This window comes from Trypanosoma cruzi, genomic scaffold (assembly GCF_000209065.1).
Source record: "Trypanosoma cruzi strain CL Brener 1047053516675 genomic scaffold, whole genome shotgun sequence".
NCBI lineage: Eukaryota > Euglenozoa > Kinetoplastea > Trypanosomatida > Trypanosomatidae > Trypanosoma > Trypanosoma cruzi.
Window position 1 is genome coordinate 91,020 of NW_001849407.1, and position 24,049 is coordinate 115,068.

Sequence of the window (24,049 nt, forward strand, 5' to 3'; positions counted from 1 at the left end):
AGTAACAACACGAAGGTCCTTGGCTACCTTGACAACCCGTTCCCGCACTTCTTTCGACGGGGGTTAATGGTCTCGCTGAGCACAGACAGTCCGCTTATGTTCCACCACACGCAGGAACCGCTACTGGAGGAGTATTCCATCGCCTCCAAAGTGTGGAAACTTGGACCGAATGACATGTGCGAGATTGCACGAAATAGTGTGCTACTTTCTGGTTTCGACACCGCCTTCAAACGCGAGCGCCTAGGGGATCTTTTTTTTCTCTCAAGCAGCAGAAGCAACGATGCATCACGCACGCACCTCTCTGACATCCGAGTGGCGTATCGCTTTGAGACGTATCACTCAGAGATTGGGCTTTTGGAGCACATCTGCGGACTCGAGTTCCCCAAAGCGCTCCTCACTCTTAGCGAGGAGAGCGCACGAGAGGCCGAGTTCCTTGAGGCGGTTAAAAAAAAGAAGGAGGTGCCGCTTGGTGGCATCATTAATCCCCAGCCACAGGAGGCGGATATTGACAAGCTGCAACAACAACGTTTGCTGATGCAGAGGCAACTAGAGGAGCTTACCAAGACACTTACGGAGCTTCAGCGGCAGAATAAACAGTTGACGGAGAAACTTGCGGAAGAGATGGCACGAGATCAACAGGCGCAACAGATGCGCCGCCGAAGTTTTGAAGGACGATGGGATCAAATAATGGAATCGGAAGGGAAGAAACGATCCTCGGTGGTTGCGAAGCAGATTGGCGAGACCTCCTTGGGGCGTCTTTTTGGCTCGACGATTATTTCCGTTCTGTGTAGCCCCGGTGGCGCTGCAGGTGGAGGCGAAGAAGTAACATGGGACGGTGCCGGAGATGACGCGGACGATTCTAACTCCCAGCAGCAACAGCAACAGCAACAACAGGAGCAGGTGCAACAGAATGAAGGTCAATCTAATGGGCGGACTGCATCCATGCAGTTCAATACTATGGGTAACCTGGGTGCGATGGCTGGCGGGAACAACGCCTCCAATGCGATGAGTGCCACCCTCGGCAGTGACGCCAAAGGTATTGCCGCCGTCACTACAGCCTTGGTGAACTTCCAGGAGAACATGTGGAGCAGGAAAACCGGCGACAATGACTCCCAATTCCCTCAGAAGAAACTGGGCTCTCAAAAAGGATGCATCACCTCGGTTCTACCACCGATCAGCACCGATTTGGCTCTCACAAGTTTCAACGGCGCATCCCCGAAAAAGGGTCATTCTCTCGCGAAGCAACCACCAACACCGCCTCAGCGCAGCTCACGGGAAGTCGATGTGCAGCGATCTGCAGCCGTTTTACCGCATTTATTTCAGTAGGAGCTGCTGAGCAGAGAAAAAGAACTGGGGCGTGTGTTGGACACCCATAATTATTAGAATCATTCCGTAGCATACGCCAGGGGAAACAGGAGTTTTAAATGATCGTGGTTTTTCCAGCTTTGACGGTTTATTTCCTTGTCCCACCCCCACCCTAGTTTTATCTCTGCCGCCGCGTTTCAAGTGTACCTCACTATACGACGTTTTCCTGCAGGTGGAGTAAAAGGGAGAAGGAAGAGAAAAACTATGCCTTTATGTAAAATAGCTGCAGATGAACCAAAAAAAAGAAAACAACAGCAAAAATATATATATATATTTATTTATTTATTTACTGGCACCTTTTCACCCCAAATACCCAGGCAAATGCAATTGGTTTGGGAAAACCTGATTTGTTGGTATCAGTGTTTTTTTATTGAAAATTTCCGATTTCGTTCTTTCCTTTTTTTTTTTTTTTTTCAGCGCATAAATATCGAGGGGACAGACCCCATAACGGAGTGGTGAGCGGACAGGAGGGGGTCTGACCGTGAAAACAAAAAAAGAGAGTGGGTCAAAGGAAGGATGCGGCGCTCGGCCTCCCTTTTTGGCCTCCCGACGGTACGCACCGTTGCCGCAGCGGGATGGCGCTACCACAGGCACGGCAAGCCAGAGAAGGTATTGCAGTACGAGCGCTTTCGTGTGCCATTTAATCGTAGTGGCTCGCAGGTAGTGGTGAAGATGTTGGCAGCCCCAGTACACCGACACGATCGTAACATGATCTCCGGAAACCACGGGCCTGTCAAGGCGCTTGGGTTTCCGCAAGTGGCCGGTGTGGAGGGTGTTGGTGTTGTGGAGGAGGTTGGGGCCAGTGCAACACTCAATTTGCAGGAGGGAGATCTTGTCTGGGTTAACAATCCGGCTGTTGGCACGTGGGCGACGCACATCGTGACAGAGGCGGACAACCTGGACGTTGTGCCAAACCGCGCAGATGTGGATATAGAGTATCTTGCCTCACTATCGCTTTTTCATACCGCGTACCACCTGACAAACAGCTTTGTGAGTCTACAACCAAATGATGTGGTGCTTCAGACTGGTGCCTCTTCTTCAGTTGCGCAGATTTGTCAGGGGTATATTCGAGCTCGTGGTGCGAAGCTTTTTCAAACGCTGCAGCTGGGACGCACAGAGCATGCACACTTGGTTTCTTTTTTCAAGATGCGGGGGGCCTTTGCGGTCGTGCCATATAACTACGTTCGTACCAACTACATGCGCCGACTTCTTTCAGATGTGCCACCACCAAAGTTGCTGCTGAACCACACATGTGGCAACTATGCATCTAGTGTTGTGAACTTGTTAGGAGACAATGGTGTATGCGTCACGTACGGTAGCACAAGCGGGAAGCCAATGCAGATTGCGAACATGGATGCAATCGCACGTGGTATTCAGTTCAAAGGGTTTTTCTTGCCAAGCTGGATACGCCGTCACACACGCGAGGCTAGGATGCGAGTGCACCAGAATGTCGTGGAGAGCATGACCATATCTCAGGGCCACGGAATATTTCGGGCGCAGCGTTTCAAGATGGATGGGGACAGTCCATTTGCCTTCAGTAACGCCTGGGATGCTCCACTTGGAAGCCGAAAGCCAATTTTGCGTATGGTTGGCGAATACGGCGAGTGGCGCCGTCCACGCTCTGATCAAGCGGCATGGAACATTGGCCGTGCAGTTTGGGACGATTTGTTGCAACAAATGTGGGAAAGCGCTGGCACTACGGAGAATCCGCAGTCGATGAAATATTACACGCCTTTCAAGGATATCTACTCGCACTTCCATGACGCGAAGCAGACGAAAGAGATGGGTCATCGTGATGTGTTTTTCCGCCGTCCCAACGCCCCACGACACAACGCGGCGGAGCGAGCATAAAGGTATGAGAATAGACGTGAACACATCATGAAGAGAAGGAAGTGAAATGGCGTAAAACAGAAAAGAAAAAAAAAAAGGGAAGGGCGGAAAATGGTGTAGCCGTATGTGCGTGAGGAATTGCTTTTTGAGGGAGAAATAGGGGGAGAGGGGGAGCTGGGCAATGGGGAATGGGGAATGGGCATGGCAGTCGGGGAGGAGAGGGGGGCATGGTGCGAGTTAGGGAAGTAGAAGAGGGTGATGGAAGTGGAGAATAAGTGACTCCATCTGCTTTGCGGAATGCACGAGCGGTGGGTGGTGGCGGCACACACACACACCGTCGCAGTAGAAACGAGACTGGCATGTGATGAAAATTTAGGGGAAAAAACGAGAAAACATATTTTAGCACGCGAGTTATGTGGTGCGTGCGTGCGTGTATGCTCCAGGTGCCTCTTTTTTTTTTTTTTTTTTTTTCTCCCTCTCCCTTTATTTCTGTTTCTCTCTTTTTATCTTTTTTCTTTTGTTTCTCGTTGCGTGGGTGTGTTGTCGGCGAGGGCGGTGTTTTTTTTTTTTTTTTGTCTCGCAAGCAAATAAAAACTTTTATTATTATTATTGTTGGAGGTGTGCAGGTGGGTGCAAAAAAAAAGCATGCCTGTCGGTCTGCGTGTCGTTTGTTTGCGCCCCGTCATGCGGAGCTCCATCGCCGTTGCCGCGTCACCGTTGTGTTGCACTTCGCTTTGCACCGCACGGCGACTTCAGGCCAGCGATCAGTTCCACCGCTACCTGCACAACCCGCACATTGTCCAGCCAGACGGCGTGGACACGCTCCCTCGCACCAAAGGCGATCAGCAGCAGTGGCTGAACACGGAACAGTGGGTCGGCTACAGCGACACTTACCTAAAGCGACACATGCAGTACCCCCCAACCAACGAACAGCCCAACGCGCAGCTTAACTCCAGTCATGCCCTTTTGTACAAATGCCTGAGGACGTGCTACGAGTGCTACGGCCCTCTTGCCGAGGAGTTGCAGACACTACACGAAGACCCACTTCACCCGCGCTTTCATGAAAAAATTGCTCACGTCAAGAAAGAAAAGGAGAAGATTGCCGCTGAATTGGATCGCGTGTATGCCGGCCTGCACCCCACTGTGAAGACGGTCTATGACGCATATTTAGTCCGCCGTTTTTTTCATTTGAACGATTGGGTCAAGCATGTTGAGCAGAAGCGACACAATCTCCTCTGCCGCCTGTCACCGGATCACATAGAACAGGTAAAGCGAGCAAGGGGAGTGTCCGCACACTTTATAGAGCGTCTTCGAAGGCTCGAAGCGGCCTTCACACACAATCCAACGTTGGGACTGTTAGAAGGTGAGGAAGGCAAGCAGTACACGCATGACGAGTTAGTAATGCTCCGGCAGAAGGCAGCATATTTTCGTAACATGCGCCAACTTGGAGCCAGTCAACAGGAGGCCGACGTACACACACACTAGTTGGGGGAACAAAGAATGGGAAGTGTGAGGGAAGAAGGAAACAATTACGAATCACGGTGAAGAATAGAGAGTACTCCTTCATTTCAGAGGAGATGAGCACCTCTTGCTTCAGAGTAAAACTGCAGGCAGAGAGGACACATATACACCAATACATTCTCTCTTTCTCTCTCTCTCTCTCCCTCTCTCTCTCTTTTATATATATATATACTTTTCTGGCAATTCATGCGAGTAAGAAGCGCGTAAAGGATGAGTGCCCCGAGACGTGTAGTCAAACTTGTGCAGTTTTCTGGTTCCTACTTAAATGGGACGTGGACACGGAAGTTTATTCTCGGCTCGTTATTGCAGCGCTACAGTCCCACGCCAGAAGCCGGTGGTACGACACCTTCTCCGTCTCTTCCCAAGATGACCCGCGAGAGTGTTGCGTTGGATAAGGAACTGCTTAGGCTACAACGCATGCTTGGGGAAGTGTGGTCGCTTCCGGTGCGGCCTCTTGATGCATTGAGCGAGGCGCGTATTTTTCGACTTCTCGCGCGGTACGCGGCTGGTGAAGGCGTTCTCTCCCTGGAGGCGTTGAGTGAACTGAATCGAGTTCTTGCCTGCATTCACGGCGCCCCACAGAGCGTTGAGGATCCGCAGCAGATGGAGTGTCTCCTTCAGGTGCTGCAGTACGTCGAACCGGGCGATAACTTGCGACGCGTGGCATTTTCTGGGGAACTGCATTACCCACCGAGTGCGCTGTCGCATATGCAGCCATACTTGACGGAGGAGCTCCAGCAGGACGGTGGTGATCCGTTTGACTCTATTCGGCAATATGTGGATGGACCCGCATATGCCATTGACTCTGCTACAACATCGGAAGTGGACGACGCGATTGGGGTGCACACGGATCCAAGCACAGGGGAGGAGTACTTTGTCGTGTACGTGTCAGATGCTACAGTGTATTGCCCGTTCGACAGTCCGCTGGAACAGCTCACTGCGCGGCTTCTCACAACAACGACTTACCTGCCAGAAGGTGTCTTTTTTATGCTACCAAAGCCGATCGTGGAGGCGGCGACACTACGCGAGGATCGGCCTTGTCGGACGTTTAACATTCGTTTTCAGATTGACGAGGTGACGGGAGAACTGAAGAACTACAGCATTAGTGTTGGATGGCTGAGGAAGCTACGCCGCATCACATACGATGAGGTCCAGGTATTGTATGATGCTAAGGAAGAAGGAACAGAAGAAGTTGCACGCCCGTCTTGGATGGAGGCGGAAGACGTCCGCGCCCTGCACCGTATCCACCTCGCAGCACGAAAACGGCTTGAGGAGCGTCGAGCACGTTCTCTTGAGCACTTTATCGACGCAAACCTCCCGGAACCTCACATCAAGGTTGAGGCAACACGTGTGTTATCTGTAGAGGACCAAGTTGTTGCCACAAAAGATGCTCGCTTAGCTGTCGCGGAGATGATGATCGCCGCGAATGAGGTTTGTTCTCGTGTAGCTCAGGCGAACCATCTGCCTATCCCATACCGCGGCACACGGGAGCTTTCAATGGATCATGAGGCAGCGCGTTCGTATAGTGAGCCGCAGGGTGTCACTGAAGTGGCATCCTTGGACCCACAGTACGTTTATTTTGCCGAGGCGATACAGCACGCAATTCGGCAGCTGAGCGCCGTCACAAGGGCAGTTTACTTTCACACACCTATCTACCATGCAGGGCTTAACACGTATAACTACACCCATAGCACAAGTCCTTTGCGGCGGTATGCGGACATGTTGGTGCACCATCAGTTAAAGATGTGGTTGTGGCGCACCTCCGCACAGAGCAGGGGCCGTGCAGCGCCGACCTCTTCGCAGAAAAGGGCGGTAGTGGCGATGATTGAGCAGCCCATTGCAGAATACACCATGGCCACTTTGTGTTCAATGATAAGCAACAAGCAGGAGCAGTCCAGGATTTTACAGGATAACAGCCAACGCTACTGGGTATTGAGACATATTGAGCAGAACATCCTCAAAAAGAATCGTCAGTATCGCTTTATCTGTCTGGTTGGCGACACACGTGGCGTGGAAAGTGCGCCGGAGTACACACGTTTTATGGATTCCTCGCATTGGGATCAAATCCGAGAGGATAAAGAATTTGGTGATTATGCGACCTCTTCGAATTTGCAAAGTGTAAAACGAACAGTGCCATTTATTGGTCGGTGGCAGCAACGGCGCTGTGAATACCGTTATGTGTCCGATATCTACATTCCCGAACTGCAGTTTGCACACGTAGTGCTCCACAGTCTGCCAAACGTGGTGATAGGGGCGGTGGTGGAGTGTGAAGTGCTCACCGTACATCCCACACAGGGACAGCTCACACTGAAGGTTGTAAACGTGTGGTCTGGTGGGGATGAGCGTCGGTTTGAGTCGATGTGGAAAAAGGCACTGCTTCCGTCGCTCGACTCGTGAGAAGAGGAGGGTTACCGCACATGCAGCCGGTGGCCACGACCCTGACTCATGGATATGGTTCTTGTTCTCTGTGGCTTTTATTCTATTTTTCTATTTACTCCATGATGACTCAAAAATCTTTTTGGAGACGTTGCTGCCCCACACATGTTATTGTCACTTTCTTTCTCTCTTTTTATTTTTCATATTTTTTGAAGGGAGAAAAGGCGAAAACTCGGTCCGGTTTTCTACAACACGACATATATATATATATGTATGGGAACCCTGTTTAGCAGTTTCTGGTCACTGTTTGTCCCTTCCCGTAATTACAAGTTGGTGATTTTAGGCCTCAACAATGCTGGTAAGACATCTATTCTGTATCACCTGCAGCTCGGGCACGCCATCACGACACAACCGACGCTTGGAGGGAACATGGAACAGCTGAGTGTGGCACATGGCCCAAACAACAACACGATTCAGTTTACCTGCTGGGATCTAGGTGGGCAGGAGCAACTGCGTGACTCGTGGGCTCTCTATTATGAACAGACCGACGCAGTAATATTTGTTGTGGACGCCGCTGACGTTAGTCGCTTTGCCGTCGCAAGGAAAGTGCTGCAGGGGCTCCTAAACAACGAGCCGTGTCTCCGAAAAGCAGTGCTGTTAGTTCTGGCGAACAAGCAGGATTTGCGGGGTGCTGTGAGCCCGGTGGAAATGATTGAGGCGCTGGGTTTGGGAGCAGTAAGGGACCACACGTGGACTTTGATGGGGTGCAGTGCGGCGACTGGTGCCTCACTGAGGGAGGCGATGGCGTGGGTAGCGCAGAAGGTAACGGATCAGGCGGTAGCCGCAGCCTGATGACATGATAGCACGAATTCCTCATTTCATGTTCTGCTTCCAAGTTATTTTTATTGTGCTTACATATACCTATTTGTTGTTGTTGTTGTTGTTGTTGTTGTTGTTGCTGATTGCTGAGAACAGGGGTGGGCGGGGAGTGAGCCATCAAGTGAAATTCATCTGGTGCTTCTTCCTTTATCTTATTTTTTACTGGCTCGCACTGTTTCCAAAGACGAGAGGAGTTAGTGGGAATTGAGGAGCAAAACTCCACCGACCGCCGGCATGAACTTAGAGTTGATGAAAATGGAGTCGTGCCGAGAGGCGAACGGCGCGCCCCTCTTGCCGCTTTCTGTGTCCTTTCCTTTTGCCCGTCAGGAGTTGTATGAAAAGGGCAGTTGCATTTTTGGCAATTGGGGCAGATGTTTGAAAGCGCAGCCCAATGACTCACCGGTGCCGCGCATGGAAATACAGATGGGGAATCGATGGCAAGGGAGAAGCAGCGAATCACGTGTGCATCGTGCACTCTCGTGGTCTCACCGTGAGGAAAGTGAGAAACCATGCGGTATCAAGGCTCATCGTTGCAGGAGCAGATCAGCATTGCCGATGGCGGTTGACGCAATAGGTGGCTCCTTTCCTGTTTTGGGGACTACGGATAATGGTGGTGATATTCCTTCAGCTTCTGGGGAAAATAGCGTTGAAAACGGAAAAAAAGAAGTTCCTTTAGGAAGATGCGCAGCATTGCTTCATGCCAGAGAGGATCGTGCTCCAGTGCTGGAGTCCGCCTGCTGCAGTAACGTCCCCAACGACTGTCGCCTGGAAGAGAAATGTGAGGAAAATTTCTCCCTTGCCTCCAGTACGCGATCCACTGCCCACCATGAGGCTAGCCCACACTCCACGGCCTTCATGCCTACATCCGAACATGTCCATGGGCTTGCCCAGTTAATGGATGGATTGCAGCATGCCATCCTTCAGCTCAGTGGTGAAATGCGAGAACTGCGGCTTGCATTTCAGCAGATGAGAGGGTCTTTTATGAGTGGCCGGCAGAAAACACTCTCTCGGCCGCCACTCGTCGGGCCGATGGCGGTGACGACACCAGATCAGCCTCAGGAAGAACCTGCCCCATCGTCATCCAGCTCTTCTCTCACGTTCCCTCGCAGAACTGAAGATCTGTCTTTCTATTCCGCTTCCCCACCTCTTCATCCAGAGGGTTCTACGGCTTTCTTGGATGCAGGTATCGTCAATGCAGTTTCGGATGGCCTAAAGGAGCTCGAGGCTCTTCCGACATTTTTGCCATTTGAGCACCGCGTCGTTATTTAAGAGCCCGGTCGCCGATGCCGTCATCTCCATGTCTCGTGAGAACGATGCTGTTAATTATTCGAGGGGTTGTATTTTCACTCTCGTGGTCTCCATTTCTCACCCCATCCAAAACAGAACGATTCAATGGGTGTATCTCTGTGTCTGATGTGTTTCATTCTATTTATTTATTTTTTGTCTGCGTGTGTGTGTGTGGATCCAACTCTCTTCTCCTCTTCTTCTCTTCCTCTTTCTCTTTCTCCAATATGCATGTATGTGTTTTTTTTTTTTTTTTTTGCTTCCCATAGCACTTCCGTATCCTTTGGCGTACGGTATAGTTTCCCGTGAACAAAAGGGGTGTGCAACGTTACTGCAAGGGTCTGAAGTAGCAAACAGAGGGAGTGTACACCCGTATTATATTGTTGTTGTTCTCTGTCTGTGTACGTGGAGGGGAAAAGAAAAAGTGCGTGATTAAAGCCCAAATTTTTGAAGATGCAGTTTGATGAATTTAATTTTGGTTCCCCCGGTTATCAGATATCCGTGTCCGAATCTAGCTCCGGCTCGCTCCAGCGCAGCTTGCCAGCGCCAGTGCTTCCCCTAGCACCTACAGTAGGTGGCCGTGTGGTACTCACCTCGAAGAACTGTAATCATGACGCCTTCATCTGGGAAGACAAGGAGATGGATCTGCTTTACTTACAGTGCGCAATGCAACACATGTTAGTGGGGAGTGTTTTGCGTGAAACTGAGAGGCATCTGGTTGTGCGCTTTGACATTCCATACCGCTGTTTGCCGCCGGTAATTTCAAGCCGTCTCGTTAAAAGGTGTTTTGGGGAAGTAAGGGGCGAAGAAGGTGCTTCCGATAAAAGACGCAATAAAGTCGTTGATGATGATAGTGGCAAAGTGGAAAAGGAGGAAGGGGGAGATCGTCTCATGAGGAAAGAGGGGCAGGACGGTGAGGGGGATAAAAGCGCCAGTGTCGTGGATGTCGCCCTACCGCGTTTTGTGCCTGAGACGGATGGAGTAGGCGGTGGTGGTGTTGGCTGCCCCACTCCAAGGCCTACCCGCTTTGTTGTGGGCATCGTCCCCGTCTTGGCACTTACACATGAGACCGTATTGGGATCAAATTCGCGCAGCAACGCGGGAGGGACCCTTTCGGCGAATGAGGCTAGTGAAAAATCGCAATTAATTGCCACCACGGCAGTGTCTGGTGCTTACTTCATCAACGAAAACCCAAACGACGTGCTTCATGTATCCCTTTCTGTTACGAGGAGTGGCTGCGTATCGTTGTTGCAGAACCTTCTGGAGCAGCACGATAAGCTGGAGTGTGTGAGTTTGGCCGTCGCAAATCGTGACTTTAAGTCGGCTGCAAATCACATCATGGCGGTGATTGATGCACGGCAAAATCTTTCGAAGCAACAAAAAGAGGTGTGCAAAGGCATTGCAGAATCACGGCAATCATCCCCCACGTGGTTGCAATCCAATCCTCAAGCACCGGGCACCGATGCGAGGCGTCAAACAGAGGAATTTATCCCGGAAGATCGGCGGAGCCGTTTTGTCATGATTTTTGATCAGGAGAATGAAAGTTTTTCATGTGGTGGATTTCAGCCACATTCATTAACAACTCCGAATGAAGAAGAGCGCCGCTGTTTAAGCAAAGAAAACGTGAGTGCTTTTAATGACAAGGGAAGCAGCAGTATTGTTCAGTCAAAAACAGATGTGGTGGATTTGGAATCCGCTAGCATAAACAAAATGCATAAACTACATATACTATGGAATAGCGGTAAAGCAATAAAGGAACTTGCTCCATTGTACGCGTTTTTGAGCTTCCTACACTTTCAAGATGGTCATTATGAACAGTGTCTTGAGGATGCCATGACGGCTCTTGCACATGACACGATATGTATAGAGGCGTATACACGCGTGATTTCCGGTTTAATGGCCCTTGGATTGGAAAAAGAGGCTATTCTTACTGCGGCGGTGGCTGTAAAGCGTTGTCTTGTTCTCAGTCCCCAATTTGCACGGCTTTATCAATTAGCTCATGTGCGTTTTTTTTACCATCGAAGCCTTGGTAACCACAGCATAGTTGATGTTTCTCCACGCTTGCGTCACTCTTCGAACCCTGATTTGGGATCTGCTAAAGACGGGAGCAACATTTCAAAGACAAATCGTCAACCGCGGCGCCCGACGACTGTCCGTGTACCGGGGTTAAGCAACATTTTGACGTCTCCTTTACCTTTTTACTGTGTTCCGCCACCGTCATTACGGAAAATTCTTTCAGGGTCGTCACCACCGATGGATTACTTCTTACGCAATCTACGGGTGCGCGCTGCTCGGGGGTTTGAAAGGGACGAAACTGTTTTCTCTGAGGAGGTTTCTCTACAGGTATTGTTGTGGAGCTTATCTGATTGTGAGTACGAGAACTCAAGTAAACCCTTCTCTGACGATAATGCTGACCTTGCTAACCCATGGATGTTGTGCCGATCGCGCTTTTGTGCCTATTGTGGACACCCCCTCGTGTCGAAGAGCGTGCTGTTGGCGGGAATCCGTGAAAAGACGAGCAGGGCGATGGCAGATCGAGTCCGCTGGAACTTCAGTGAGAAGAAGCCACTGCCTTGTTTGGCGGGGTGTGGAGACCACTATTGTGATGAAATCTGCCGTAACCGCGCGGCGCTGGAGTATCACTGGATAGAGTGCGCGTTGTTGCCTGTGGACGAGAGTGAAAGCGAGGATGAAACACCACCGCGTGACGGTACCATGACGGGGGAAGTGACAAGGACGCATGATTTCTTTTCCCCTGCCGCACCGTGTGGTGGTGACGACACTCATGCCTCTCTCTTGGAGATTCTCCCCTATGCGAAGGTACCGCTCAGGCGTACAGATGTGCGCAGTTTAGTGAACATTTGTCGTCGCCTCAACAATCGGCAAAGCTGTTTGGGCATCGCGGATTTGTCCATTGGGTCGCTTAGAGAGAGTTTATGGCAGGAATTTTCAACATCTTCCGTCAACGAAGCAATGATGGAGCGCGAAAGGTTGTACTTGAGCTCAATTCAGGCCTGTTGTTCTGTAATTCCAGAAATTCGTGCCGTCTTTGGCTCATATTACGCATCAGTGGGGACCGCCATTTTGGAGAAGGCTCCAAATGCTATTACAGCACCACTACTAGTTATGGGCCGTCTTCTGGCGAGCGTTCTCTACCTTATCATGCCCACAGCGGCAACGAAGAATGATATCTTTTCTCGACCAAAAAACCATTTTATTGGGTTGGAGCACAGGTGCCGTGAAAGATCAGATGCCGTCAAGAAGATTGTGGCACGTTACGCATCAAGGGGGTTTACCAGTGGCGGCGCATCCCCATCAGACCGACACGATATTCACGGGCTTTGCTTGGCAGAGGAAGTGCTGCAGCAAATTCGAGTGCCGTTTTTTGCTGACACAAACCTTCTTCAACCGAGCACCGTATGGGAACTACTGAGCGAACCCCCTGCAGTAAAAAGTACTGCAAACAACGACGATGCCTCCAGTGGGGCGGCAGCGACAACGCAAAGCATTCGCCGTGGTTTTGATCGCGCCGTGGAGCTTTTGCGTGCAATTAATGACATTGTTCAGTCTAGACTACGCGATGAGGTGGTGGCGTTCAGTTTGTCCAAGGCATCCGATCCCCTCCAGTGGCTCTCTCCGGAATCCGTGAGCGCGGGTGGCGATAGTCGATTGTCGAAGAGTCAATCGGATGATGCCACGCTGGCGTCGCGCGGCAGTGATCAAAGCTTCGCGGGCAGTCTACCGTTTCTCACGGATGTAGGGTCCCTGGCGGTCTGGTTGGTTGAAGAACACAGCAAAGTCGGGTTCCATATGGCGAAACGTCCTTCTATTTGGACCTTTGGTCGATTATTGGGGTTTCTCGGAAAGCGACGTTTCATGGAGCAGTTTTGGGACTTTTGTGTGTGTAGTTACTGTGTGGTACCCAAATGTGTGCTCACAGTTGGTGTCGGTGACAGTGTTCCTGAGCATCTGCAAGAGGGCTGGAAAAAAATTTGTCGGGAATACACTGTTTTGGTGGCGGTCATGGGTCCGTTGACGAGTCTCGTTACAGATCTATCTGCATTTGGAGGGGATGTATGCTCTCGCTTTTTTAAGGATGCTGCACCAAGCGGTCAGCGAAACCCGCTTCACCTGCGAAAAGGGGATTCCCCCGCGGCGTCAATGCTTTCCATAAACTCACTTACGCATGAGTCGGAAGAACCACATTCACGGGCAACGCCACAGAGTATGGGTGGGGGTGAAAATAAGGCGTCACCACAGGCGGATGCCATTTTTTCGGCAGCGATGCCCCTGGGGAATTTGGAATTGTGCTCTAAAACCTCCTTCGATCGTTCGGGAGAGCGTCGCGTGACAATGAAGGCGCAACGTCCCATTACTCCCGGTGAAGAACTGTGCTACGAGGGCAGCTGAGGGGGATCCTAAGAAAACAAAACAAAAAAAAAAAAATTGAGCGTATTGTAATCTGGGCATTTTTCTTTTTTTTTTTCCACACCGTCATCCTTAACTTCTCTTTATTTCCAAGACATAACAAATGAAAAAGAATGGGGAGGGGGCAATCTCCTCGCATCATGTAAAAATAGGGAGACTTCTATGTGAATTCGCAAGACGGAGAACTGCATACACATACATACATACATATGTATACCTTCTCTCTGTGGGTGGACCGTGTTCCTCAAAAGTTTTCACTTATTAAGAGACGGGATGTATTTTTCATGTCTCTGGCAGAAGAGGGGCAAAGTGGGATGGGGGGTTTATTATCATTTTTGTTTTTTTTTTTTGCGTATGTGTGTGGGTGTGGGTGTACGAGTGGTCACGTGCAAGATACCTTTATGCCTCCTCCTGGTTTTCTTTTTTTTTGTTTTTTTTGCTTTTCTTTCTTCCTTTTCCTTTTGTTTTGTTTTTTTTTTTTTTCTTTTTTTTTTTTTTCGCTCTTTTCGTGCCGGTCTTCGCCCGTAGACTTTTTTCTGTACATTTGAAAATTTATAATGCATATAAGAGTATGTATCTATATATATCTATATGTATATATTAGTTGTTTTTGTTTTTGTTTTTTTTTATAGTTTTTAAAAACTTTTCTGGATGACGATGTGGATGTTTATTGGTGGTGGATCGATGAAATCAACTTTTATTATTATTTCATATTATTTATGTATAAAGTCTACATGTATTTATCAGTGTGGTTGTTATTTGTCATCTTTACTGTTTTGTTGGTAGTCATGATGGCTCGAGGGTTTGTGAACTCCTGTTGTTGTTGTTGTTTTAATAGGGCTTCCAGTTGACCGCTTCATGGGTCAGTCCCAGAAGCACTATGTCTATGAGCCGGTTTTCTTTTCTGCATTACGACGGGGCAAGCAGAGACGCCAGCGGTTTCTCTGGGTAGTTGCCACGATGGCACTGTGGACGTGTGTGTTTTTTATCGCGGGGAGGAAACTTGCGGAACCGCAAGAGAACGTCACACCCGCCGGGCAGGACACGACGGCGGCAACGCAACCGATGCGTGAAGACGCAAAGACCGTTGGGGAAGAGCCTGATCTTCTCCCCTATTGGGAGTCTGTCCTTGAGGCAAAATCGCATAACGGCTCTTCCGTTGAGGCATGGGGCTGTGACTGGTTTATGGCCCCTGTGGGAGAAACAACGCGGTTGGCCCCGATGTGCGCCGTAGGCAACAGCAATAATGGTACGGCACCCTTCAAAGCACCCTGCACGAGTAAGGAGTTGGCTTCCCTAAGTTTGGCGACCAGAGGCGGAGCCACCCGTGCGCATTGTGTCAGAAGGGGTTTTCATAGCAAGTGCTACGTCAAGAACATCATAATTCAAAATGGCAACTTCTTCACTTTCAAAGCGGAGAGGGGGAAAATACCATCGTTACTCTTCTTGGCCGACGGAGCGCGGGAGTGGCTGGGAAAACATCATCAGTACTATGGGACTCCAGTGCGGGAGTTGCCAAGAAAGACAAACATGGGGGTTTCAATTTTGTCTCACTGCAAGTATGTTGTCACTGCACCGGTAGTGTTCATATTCCGTATGAGTGGCCATTCAACGTATCATTTGTGGCGAAACAACCTCGGGCCATTCTTTGACACATTGCGTGATGACTTTGGGATAAAGGATCGATTGAGAAAGGGGATCTTTGACGGTGAATCTCCAGTGGTCATAACTGTTGACAAAAAGCCTCGAAGCGGTCCCAAAGCACCCCATTTGTTAGACGAGTTGTTGCACTACTTTATAGATTTGCCAGTACTTGAGGCCTCTGAGTTCACAGAGCCAACGTGTTTTACAAGAGCCATTCTGGGAATTAGTGCGAACAGCTTCAGTCAAGCAGCGCTTCGACATTGGTTGCTGCCACGTATAGCGTTGCAACACCGCTTCCTTCAGTTTCTCAGAAAGCGAAACAAGAGAGATGTTGCTACGGTATCCGGAGTCCATGCGACGACGTTGCGGTGTTTGATGCCACAATATGACAGGCGTTCGCCTATCCTATTCAATCAGTGGTTTGCATGGAAGCTGCGGCAATGGCAATGGCTACCGCGAAGACCGAATGTACTGTACCTTAGTCGCAATCATCCCAACATCACTCGTGGACGAAGGGTGGTGAATGAAGAAGATGTTATACCCGCCCTCGAAGCCGCAGTACTGGCTATGACGGGGGGATCTCTTAGGAGGGTTTTTCTTGAGGAAATGGCTTACGTGGATCAGATCGCTGCGATGTTGGAAACAAATATTCTCATTGCGCCTCACGGTGGCGGAATCGCCAATTGTGTCTGGATGCCGCCGGGCTCAGTCGTGGTGGAGTTCGTTCCTCCCGCTGGGGCGACGCTGCCAGAGTTGTACCATAAAATGTGTCGGGATGCAGCGGGTGGTGGTGTTCTGCCCATTCAACATATTTCGTTTGTGGCTGAACAAGATCCGGCGGAGCTCGAACCAGACTTTGCGGCGACGAACCCGGCGTGGAAAAGAAACAAACGGCTATTCAGTAACATCTGGGTGTCAAAAAGACAACTTATTGAGTACTTCGCCAAAGCCCTCGATCTGTACCGTAGGGCGTGGGAATGCAAGCGATGACATCGATGGTGGAGTGCGTTTTGAAACGAAGAGTGAAGGAAAAAAAAATAAATAAATCAGTCTGCCAATGTGTGTGTGTGTGTGTCTCAAAGGAGTGGCCGTGGTGAGCCGCATGCCGCCGTTTCAAACGTCTTGACAAGTGTTTGTTGGAAATGAAGGTTTGGTTGCACTTTGCCCCCTCTGTTGCTATTACCGCTGTCGTTTGTTGTTGAATTTTTTTTGAGCTCTTTTTCAGCGAGATACAAGAATTGAGAAGGGGCGAAGGGGGCGGGAGTCATGGCTGACAATGTCGTTCCTCGCCAACGAAAGAAATTCATAAAAGGAACGAATATCATCGTTCAGAAAAGCGCTACGGACGGCGTAGAGGATGCACATCTTAGGATGATGTACGCCATCGCTGCCGACGACAAAAATGAAGTGTTGTGGTGGAGGAACACACTTCGACCGGAGCGGAACCTCACACACCCCTCCGAGGCGTTTCTGCAGGGAATAAAAGCGTTGCGGCCTTCAGCGCGCTTTAACACGTTTGACATTGAAAAGGCACGTCTCCGCCGATTAGTCAAGCAGAAGAAGGACAAACACCGGTTCCTCGAACGTCGTAAGAGGGAAGTGGCACCGACAGCAGCCATGAAGGCCTCCATTAACCCACACAAAGTTCCTCGCACGGGCGGCCAAGCACTGGAAGAAGAAGTTCGATTCCTTTCACGTGGACGCAAATCCTTTAAGCAGAGCGCTCCCAATGAGACGGAGAAGAAGGGGTATTTCCACAAGTGGAAAAAGCGAAAACTGCAGAAGATTGGCAAAGGTCTTTAGCGGGAAAGACAATGTGCCCCCCCCCCCACACACACACACACACACCACCACCATGCAGGCTTATATAACTGCATATATACCATCTCCCGCCCGTATGGGTTGTTTATTCAACTGTTTGTGTGCGTGTGCGTAGCGATGGGGTTTATTGTTGCCGGTGACGTCGTACAGTAGGTGTAAATCACGAGTAACAGATAAAAAAAAGAAAAAGGAATGCGAAACACCACGCAATTTTCACGGTGGAATTTCCTTTTTTTTTTTTTTTTTCTCCTTTGTTAGGGATGATTCCGTGGCAGATTCATCTTTTTTTATTATTATTTTCTTTTATCTTTTTATTTTTATTCCCTTCCTCTTTTTTCTCCCCCTTTTTAATTGTCCTTCACTCTTCTGGTAGTCCTTTTCCCTTCACATTGGAGGGGGGAAATCCAAACTGTGTTGTCGCTTCTCTCTATGGAAATGCATGCAACTCACGTGGCTGCTTGCAGTCTGAGGCGTCTGCGATCGTCTGCTGTAACATCCCGCGTGATGACATCAACGCATCTCTCGTTGCCATGCCGATTAAAATCGTATGTGCTGAAGTTTCTCCGGGGCCAACTTCCAGAGGACCTAAAAGACCTCAATGGTGCCCTCGGCTGTTTGTACGGAACGCTGCCCGACGTGGATGAATTTGGTCAATTTGTGATAGCCCCCGAAATTGTGGAACGCTTTCACCAACTTGGCTACATTAAACTACCTCGCCCAGTCCTTGATGCACAGCAGGTTGATAAGCTGGCGGACGAAGTGAATGAACTGGCAAACAATGTGGAGCATCATCCAAAAACGGAGAAGCTATACGCCACTTCGCTGGCCAATTTGACAGAGGGACCGCTCTTCTATTGTCAGGGACAGTGGCGAGCCGCGTGGGGCATGCATGATCTCATTTACCTCCCCACAATCACTGTGGCCGCTTCACAGATTCTTGGCAACTCTATTGTTCGGCTATGGTACGACGAAGTCTTTATGAAAGAGGCCCGTAAGGGACCCTGCGTTCCCTGGCAACAAAATTACGCCCGCTGGCAGCACACAACACCTGTCAATCATGTAACGGTCATGATTGCTCTTGATACAATGAACAAAGATCGTGGAGCCCCTTGCTTGGTTCCCGGAAGCCACCGGTGGCGAGAGGGCGGATTGCTTCCTTCTGTTCCCTACGATCCCGCCAAGGACGAGGCACAGCAGTTAAACACCATTTGGGAAATCACCAACGAGGAAGAGAGCGAAATGCTCATGGACACACCTCCAGCGACGGTGGACATGAAGCGCGGCGAGGCCCTTCTCATCCATCCTCTCACACTTTTCGCTACGCACGGAAATCGCTCGCTGGACGCCGTGCGCTGTTGTTTTATACATTACATGGGCGGTAAGACGTACGCAACCCAGAACGGACCGCTGCTGCCACACACCACCCAATTCCAGGCGGGCGCTATGATTCAGGGGCCGTTCTATCCGGTGGTATTCGACCCCGCGATGACAGAGGAGCTGGCAATGTTGCCCGGGGAATCCGCGGCACAGAAAGACATCACCGAAGAGGTGTAGCAACGTGAGAGGCTCCGATGCATTCTTTTTTTTTTCTTTTTTCACTTATTCGCCTTTCTGCCATTGCCTTGATTTGGGGGTTCTGATCGGAACTCCGGTTGTGCCACAATTCAAACCCTATAAGAGCACCTGCTGCTGCATATGTTTCTTCATTTCACTCATTTTTTTTTTTTTAAGCACTGCGGAAAAGGCGCTAGAGCAGCATCTGCCCTCCTTTTTTTCGGCGGAGCACCGCGCGCTAGCCGCGAATAGCGTTTTTACGTCCACCCCGCGCACGCTCCCTGACATCGACGCCACGCCCACCAAAACATCCGCCGCAAAGGTCACACCACCGACGTCCCGAGACCGGCGCTCACCTCCACATCCACACGCACGTCCCGCACGCACAAGTCGGCGCCGTCGGTGCTCGGCGGCTCGGTGACAGCAACGGGCAGGCACGCATCGCCGTGGCCGTCCTCAGCGCACCTGCAGGCGCAGCCATCACTCGAGGCCGTCGTCGTGTACGCAGGGAAGCACGACGTCGCAAGGGTGCATGGATCGCCGCAGGTCAGGACGGTGACATTGTACACGGACGGGATGCTGTATTTCGCCTCCTCCTCGCCGTTCACAGTGTTGCACGCAGCCACAATCGCTCCGTTTGTGAGGTCGCTAGAAAATGAGGGTATCCGCAGTACTGTCGGCGTGACCGTGCTGGAAATGAATTGGTTGCCGGACACAGACACCGTGGAGTCACGGAGATTCACCGTGGGGTTAAAAACAGCAAACGCTTCCGATGGGGATTCACGGCAGAGGTTGCCGCTTAACTGCAGCCAGGAGTTGTAGTAAATGTAGGAAGAGTGGCTTGAAAAGAAAACAGCCGAGCCTCCTTGCATGTCATTGTCCCGAAAAACAACCGCTGACCGGGACTCCACACAAAATACCCAAAGAAACAGCATGAAGTACTACACCGGCCTCGTCACAGCGTTGCCTCGAATCACCACGGCAGAGTTGTTCAGTACACTCAGCGATGAGGACCGTCTAGACCCTCCAAGATATATCAGAGTGCCGTTAGCGCCAGCCATGTGAAAAGTGTTGCCCATCACAGCAAACACGGAGTGCCACGACACCCTCAGCGCAGATCTGACAACGTGAATGGCACTTGACGATGCCCTCACGCTCTGAAACACATTGCCACTGAGCACCACCGCGGAGTCGTTGCTGATCGCCAGCTCATTCATCGCAACACACGACGTCCTCATAACTTCCAAACCCGACCGAGGGACCAGCCTCGTGACCGTGAAGCGGTTCCCGTTGATCGTGATGTTCGTGTGCGGTGGAAAAACACCCTCCGGGCTAAGCAACGCGTCACTGAACGTGTTGCCGGTGACAACAATGTTCAGCGACCCCACAGCGGCGTACGCGTTGCCCAACAGCAACAGCAGGGCGCCGTCCCTCCAAGTGCATCCATCGAACGTGACATTCGCCACGTCGCCCGTCATCGCCCCAATCAGCACCGTCAGGATCATGCCGCCCCCGCTGAACGTCACGTTGCGGTAGCACAGCCACGACAGCCCGCCGCCCACTGCCTGCGCAACCTCGGGGTAAACCATGTCGCTGATGCACTCACCAATCGGCGGTGGTGGCGATGGCGGTAGGCCAGCAGGCACAGGCGCCGGGACGCACACATCGCCGTGCCCTCCAGCAGCGCACTGGCACTTGCAGTCGCTGACCGCCGTCGTCAGCGGCGCAAAGCAGTCGCCCTCCTTCGTGCACTGCCCGCACGCGGCAACCGTCGTCACGTTGGTGATGCCGTTCAGCTCCAGTCCTGCCGCCGTCGTCACCACACGTCCAAGAACAGTCAGGCACCCAGCAACGAACCGGTAGCCGTCCCCAGCCTGCTTCAGCAAGGATACCGACAACCCCGTCGAGCCCATATTGCAGCCCGTCAGCGTCACCACACTGCTGCCGTCGATGTTCACAGTAGTTATTAGGGAGTAACAGAACATCGCACCCACTCCCACGTCGTTGTCGCGCCAATCCAGCCAGCTTGACTGCTGGACGCTCCAAAAATTGTATGCGTAGATGGCGCAGGCCACGATACCGCTGTTCCCCACCACGCGCAGCACGCTGTGATCCGACACGCTAGCTCCGCGGTGCTGATACAGGAAGCTTGTTCCGGAGGCCATCGTATTGTTGAGCAGCGCAAAAACAGAGTGGTCATTCGCACTGAGACTATTGATGTACAACAGGTTTTCGTACCCATCAAGGCTGCAGTACCGCGCGTACAGCGAGCTGCCACCCACCAGCGTCAGCGTACCGAACGAGTACAAACCAAAACCACCGTACCTCAAGGCATGCGCCCTGACGTTGCTGACCAGCAGCGAAGTTGCAGTCAACACAACGTTCTGCAGAATCATAACACTCCACATGTTGTTCACGGTGTCCGGCAAATGGACCGCGGAAGACTGCACCACGTCAACCTCCGTGACGGCGATGTCGCAGTGCTGCGGGAGGGCAAGTGAAAAAGTGACAATGGAGGACCGCATCACCGTCTGGCTCACGCGGATCAGGACGCCGGCTGACTCGGCCGCCGCAGCACCCCCAACAAACTGCAGCACGGCACCCTCAAGAAATGTGCATCCAGTGAGCGTGATTTTGATGGGGAGATGCAGCGGCATACTGTCAAACGAAAACGTCAGCACAGCACCCACGCCGCTGAATGTCACGCCCTCGTAGCAGTGGTGCGTCTTCCACACGTTCAGCGTAAGGTTCGTCAGCGTCTGGTCCACCACGCGGCTCGTGTCGCCGTCGACAGCTCTCTCCGCCACGGGCGGCACAACCGTGTCGGGCACCTCGAAGGGAAGACACGACGCGCCATGCCATCCGTCCTTGCAGCTGCACGAGCACGAGCCGCGGTCCACCGACTCCGTCCCGGGCATGTAGCACGCCGCGTCGTCGTTGCAAGTGCCGCACCCGAATACCTCCACCACTTCCCCAGGAAACACACCGTCATACGACACCTCCTCACCGCCCTGCAGGTCGCACCCAGCCACAAACCGTCACAGACTCCGTCAGCGTCACGCCACTCACGCAGCCCTGCGAACCACCGCCGGACCTCGCAGGCGGCACGTCGAACGGCAGGCACGCCTCGCCCACGCCGCCGGCACGGCAGCCGCACACGCAGTCGGAGAACGAAGCCGTCAGCGCATCAAAGCACGTCAGCGCGGCCGCACAGCCGTCGCACGGCACCACACTCACGGAGGGCAGGCCGGCCATGCGGTAGTCGCCGCTGCTCTCCAGCACCCGGCCGCCGGCACGGTTGCACTGCACCGACACGACGCCGCTCGTGATTGCCAGCCCGGAGACAAGCGTCGCGCCGGTGGCAGCGCAGCGCGCAATCGACACGGTGCCGCCGCTCAGCGTCACCCCCGACAGCGATGCCACAGACGACGCCTCGCCCACCGCCCACACGTCGTGCAGGTCCAGCCACCCGCCGGCACCGATCGTCCCACCGTCGCAGCGCACCAGCGAGGACGCGACAGACCCCTCGACGCCCACGAAGCGCAGCACCGAATCGGACACCGCGAGGCGCTCTCCAAGCACAAGGCCGCCGCCGCCGCTCACAACAGAGACGTTCGTCACGGAGAACACCGAGTGGCTCCGCAGACTGAGAATCGACGAGGACGCCACACGCATCGCGGACGCGGTCGGACCGCCCGACGCCTCCAGCAACACGCCTCCAGCGACACGCCGTCAAACACCACCGCGCTCGACAGCAGGTCCACACCGCCGACCCGCCCGCCTGCGACGACCTCAGCACAGTGTTGCTCACGCGCAGCTGCGTCTGCAACAGCGATGTCGCGTGCAGCACAAGCGGCGACGCCACCGCGTCCGTCAGCCCGCTCAGCTGCGAGTAGCGCATCGGCCCCGCCGTCACAATCGTCGAGTCACGGACCGTCACGTTCGTGCGTGCCGGCAGGTTGTGCACAAACACAAGCGAGCAGTAGCCGCCGAACAGCCCGCTCACACTAACCTCCAGGCTCCGGTCACTCGCCGTATCGCCGCTGTAGCCCCGCACGTGGATCTGCGCACCGCCGTCGCACACGCAGTTCCTCAGTTCGATGCGCAGCGCGCCGGGAAGCATCGCCGCAACGCCGAACACAACAGCCACGCCGTTCGTGATGTACACGCCGTCCACAAGCACCGTGTCCACGGCGCGGCCAACCGTGATGGCTCTGTCCACCGTGCCGCCCCGCAGTCGCAGCACCACCGCATACACAGCAGGCATCCACGCCGCCACCGCAACCAGCGCCAACACAAAAAGAAGCGCCGCACGCACAGTTACAATAGCCCTGCGCCGCACGCGGTGCCGGCCGCGCGGACACGCATCCACCGCAGACTGCATCCACCGACCCAAACAAGTACAAACAAAGCTGTCGTGGTGTGTCGCACTCGCCCCGTCGAACGTACCTCCTGTCCAACAAATCCCTTTCTACAGATAGCAAATCCAGCGACACAATTCTGCCAGATCGTTATCCCTCTAATACCATTCCTAATACCGCAAGTAATACCCAACACCTTGAAACGATAGTTGTGCTGGTCAAGCCAATTTATCTCCAACTGCTCGGTCAGAGGAAATGGAGGCAAAAGCAACAGCAACACAGTGGCACGCAGCGGCATCCGGCCACAGACAGTCACCGCCACATCACAACCACCGACAAAAAGAAGCGCAGACGCCATCACGCCAGTGACACCATCGCCCTTCCACCGCCAACGCAGCCCCACACAACCACCATGCAGAGTGGCAGGATCCCAGCTAAAAGTAAAATGGCCATTGGCACCGCTCTTGCAGCCAAATGGTTCTACCACAGAGCAGTCCCGATGCCGTGAAAGACGCACAAGAGCCGAGACAGTACCACGTGGCGGCGTTGCAACCGGCAGTCAACGGGCGCGTCCAAGAACATGGTAGTGGTGGCGCGGAAAAGGGGTGGAAAAATCGCCGCTCGCCAGCAGTCAAGGCGTCTTTTCTTGCTCGCACAGGTCAGCATTGCACAGCAAGCAGCGGCATCATACGCGCACACGGCACACACACAAGGACGAATAAAAAAGTAGGGTGGCAGCTGCCACACACGGGGGACAAGGGTCCACACGATCTTGCGGTCTGTTGACTCATAGACGTCCTGTTTGTAATCATGTCGCTGACGCGCACCGCGCGTGTCTGCAGTGGAATGAGAGGAGGATGAGGAGAGAGAGGGGCGCGGTGCGGTCCCTATCCATCTCGGTTGATCGTGACGCCAGCGACACCCTCTTTTCAGATCACCTGCAGCAAAGACCGTCACCGTCAGCGGCGGTCAGCGTCTCCCTCTCC

At 52.5% G+C, this 24,049-nt stretch overlaps 10 protein-coding genes and 1 pseudogene across 10 annotated transcripts, besides 30 other annotated features; 10 read left to right on the plus strand and 1 right to left on the minus strand.

Moving 5' to 3' along the window:
- Positions 1-817: a sequence feature (areas merged during assembly that could not be assigned to a particular haplotype. This can correspond to areas where the two haplotypes were merged or to regions with more than two copies in the genome that were merged during assembly.).
- Tc00.1047053506627.10 (AMP deaminase 2, putative) lies at positions 1-1,326 on the plus strand (the record flags this gene model as incomplete). Its single annotated transcript, XM_805884.1, has 1 exon — positions 1-1,326. A coding segment is annotated over one exon (1,326 nt), but the record flags the coding sequence as incomplete, so codon positions are not given.
- Positions 818-1,536: a sequence feature (areas merged during assembly that could not be assigned to a particular haplotype. This can correspond to areas where the two haplotypes were merged or to regions with more than two copies in the genome that were merged during assembly.).
- Positions 868-909: a microsatellite.
- Positions 1,537-1,988: a sequence feature (areas merged during assembly that could not be assigned to a particular haplotype. This can correspond to areas where the two haplotypes were merged or to regions with more than two copies in the genome that were merged during assembly.).
- Positions 1,622-1,654: a sequence feature (AT_rich).
- Tc00.1047053506627.20 (hypothetical protein, conserved) lies at positions 1,882-3,216 on the plus strand (the record flags this gene model as incomplete). Its single annotated transcript, XM_805885.1, has 1 exon — positions 1,882-3,216. One exon carries the CDS (start codon positions 1,882-1,884, stop codon positions 3,214-3,216), a length of 1,335 nt encoding a protein of 444 aa, XP_810978.1.
- Positions 1,989-3,010: a sequence feature (areas merged during assembly that could not be assigned to a particular haplotype. This can correspond to areas where the two haplotypes were merged or to regions with more than two copies in the genome that were merged during assembly.).
- Positions 3,011-5,317: a sequence feature (areas merged during assembly that could not be assigned to a particular haplotype. This can correspond to areas where the two haplotypes were merged or to regions with more than two copies in the genome that were merged during assembly.).
- Positions 3,646-3,718: a sequence feature (T-rich).
- Positions 3,841-4,680, plus strand: Tc00.1047053506627.40 (hypothetical protein, conserved; the record flags this gene model as incomplete). Its single annotated transcript, XM_805886.1, has 1 exon — positions 3,841-4,680. One exon carries the CDS (start codon positions 3,841-3,843, stop codon positions 4,678-4,680), a length of 840 nt encoding a protein of 279 aa, XP_810979.1.
- Positions 4,835-4,871: a microsatellite.
- On the plus strand, positions 4,927-7,113 carry Tc00.1047053506627.50 (mitochondrial exoribonuclease DSS-1, putative; the record flags this gene model as incomplete). The annotated part of the gene is made up of 1 exon (XM_805887.1): positions 4,927-7,113. The coding sequence occupies one exon, from the start codon at positions 4,927-4,929 to the stop codon at positions 7,111-7,113; it is 2,187 nt and encodes a 728-aa protein (XP_810980.1).
- Positions 5,318-5,434: a sequence feature (areas merged during assembly that could not be assigned to a particular haplotype. This can correspond to areas where the two haplotypes were merged or to regions with more than two copies in the genome that were merged during assembly.).
- Positions 5,435-9,034: a sequence feature (areas merged during assembly that could not be assigned to a particular haplotype. This can correspond to areas where the two haplotypes were merged or to regions with more than two copies in the genome that were merged during assembly.).
- Positions 7,366-7,944, plus strand: Tc00.1047053506627.60 (ADP-ribosylation factor, putative; the record flags this gene model as incomplete). The annotated part of the gene is made up of 1 exon (XM_805888.1): positions 7,366-7,944. One exon carries the CDS (start codon positions 7,366-7,368, stop codon positions 7,942-7,944), a length of 579 nt encoding a protein of 192 aa, XP_810981.1.
- Positions 8,018-8,053: a microsatellite.
- Tc00.1047053506627.70 (uncharacterized protein) lies at positions 8,206-9,240 on the plus strand (the record flags this gene model as incomplete). The annotated part of the gene is made up of 1 exon (XM_805889.1): positions 8,206-9,240. One exon carries the CDS (start codon positions 8,206-8,208, stop codon positions 9,238-9,240), a length of 1,035 nt encoding a protein of 344 aa, XP_810982.1.
- Positions 9,035-9,495: a sequence feature (areas merged during assembly that could not be assigned to a particular haplotype. This can correspond to areas where the two haplotypes were merged or to regions with more than two copies in the genome that were merged during assembly.).
- Positions 9,444-9,479: a sequence feature (CT-rich).
- Positions 9,496-11,441: a sequence feature (areas merged during assembly that could not be assigned to a particular haplotype. This can correspond to areas where the two haplotypes were merged or to regions with more than two copies in the genome that were merged during assembly.).
- Positions 9,709-13,665, plus strand: Tc00.1047053506627.80 (hypothetical protein, conserved; the record flags this gene model as incomplete). Its single annotated transcript, XM_805890.1, has 1 exon — positions 9,709-13,665. The coding sequence occupies one exon, from the start codon at positions 9,709-9,711 to the stop codon at positions 13,663-13,665; it is 3,957 nt and encodes a 1,318-aa protein (XP_810983.1).
- Positions 11,442-11,617: a sequence feature (areas merged during assembly that could not be assigned to a particular haplotype. This can correspond to areas where the two haplotypes were merged or to regions with more than two copies in the genome that were merged during assembly.).
- Positions 11,618-13,027: a sequence feature (areas merged during assembly that could not be assigned to a particular haplotype. This can correspond to areas where the two haplotypes were merged or to regions with more than two copies in the genome that were merged during assembly.).
- Positions 13,028-13,391: a sequence feature (areas merged during assembly that could not be assigned to a particular haplotype. This can correspond to areas where the two haplotypes were merged or to regions with more than two copies in the genome that were merged during assembly.).
- Positions 13,392-14,684: a sequence feature (areas merged during assembly that could not be assigned to a particular haplotype. This can correspond to areas where the two haplotypes were merged or to regions with more than two copies in the genome that were merged during assembly.).
- Positions 14,099-14,181: a sequence feature (T-rich).
- Positions 14,234-14,284: a microsatellite.
- Positions 14,288-14,311: a microsatellite.
- On the plus strand, positions 14,542-16,317 carry Tc00.1047053506627.90 (uncharacterized protein; the record flags this gene model as incomplete). Its single annotated transcript, XM_805892.1, has 1 exon — positions 14,542-16,317. The coding sequence occupies one exon, from the start codon at positions 14,542-14,544 to the stop codon at positions 16,315-16,317; it is 1,776 nt and encodes a 591-aa protein (XP_810985.1).
- Positions 14,685-14,920: a sequence feature (areas merged during assembly that could not be assigned to a particular haplotype. This can correspond to areas where the two haplotypes were merged or to regions with more than two copies in the genome that were merged during assembly.).
- Positions 14,921-16,609: a sequence feature (areas merged during assembly that could not be assigned to a particular haplotype. This can correspond to areas where the two haplotypes were merged or to regions with more than two copies in the genome that were merged during assembly.).
- Positions 16,594-17,130, plus strand: Tc00.1047053506627.100 (hypothetical protein, conserved; the record flags this gene model as incomplete). Its single annotated transcript, XM_805893.1, has 1 exon — positions 16,594-17,130. The coding sequence occupies one exon, from the start codon at positions 16,594-16,596 to the stop codon at positions 17,128-17,130; it is 537 nt and encodes a 178-aa protein (XP_810986.1).
- Positions 16,610-17,475: a sequence feature (areas merged during assembly that could not be assigned to a particular haplotype. This can correspond to areas where the two haplotypes were merged or to regions with more than two copies in the genome that were merged during assembly.).
- Positions 17,433-17,470: a microsatellite.
- Positions 17,476-18,076: a sequence feature (haploid, Esmeraldo-like haplotype).
- On the plus strand, positions 17,578-18,702 carry Tc00.1047053506627.110 (hypothetical protein, conserved; the record flags this gene model as incomplete). The annotated part of the gene is made up of 1 exon (XM_805891.1): positions 17,578-18,702. One exon carries the CDS (start codon positions 17,578-17,580, stop codon positions 18,700-18,702), a length of 1,125 nt encoding a protein of 374 aa, XP_810984.1.
- Positions 18,077-18,876: a sequence feature (heterozygous, non-Esmeraldo-like haplotype).
- Positions 18,877-18,941: a sequence feature (haploid, non-Esmeraldo-like haplotype).
- Positions 18,941-22,603, minus strand: Tc00.1047053506627.130 (annotated as a pseudogene).
- Positions 18,942-24,049: a sequence feature (areas not merged during assembly with more than two copies in the genome that could not be assigned to a particular haplotype).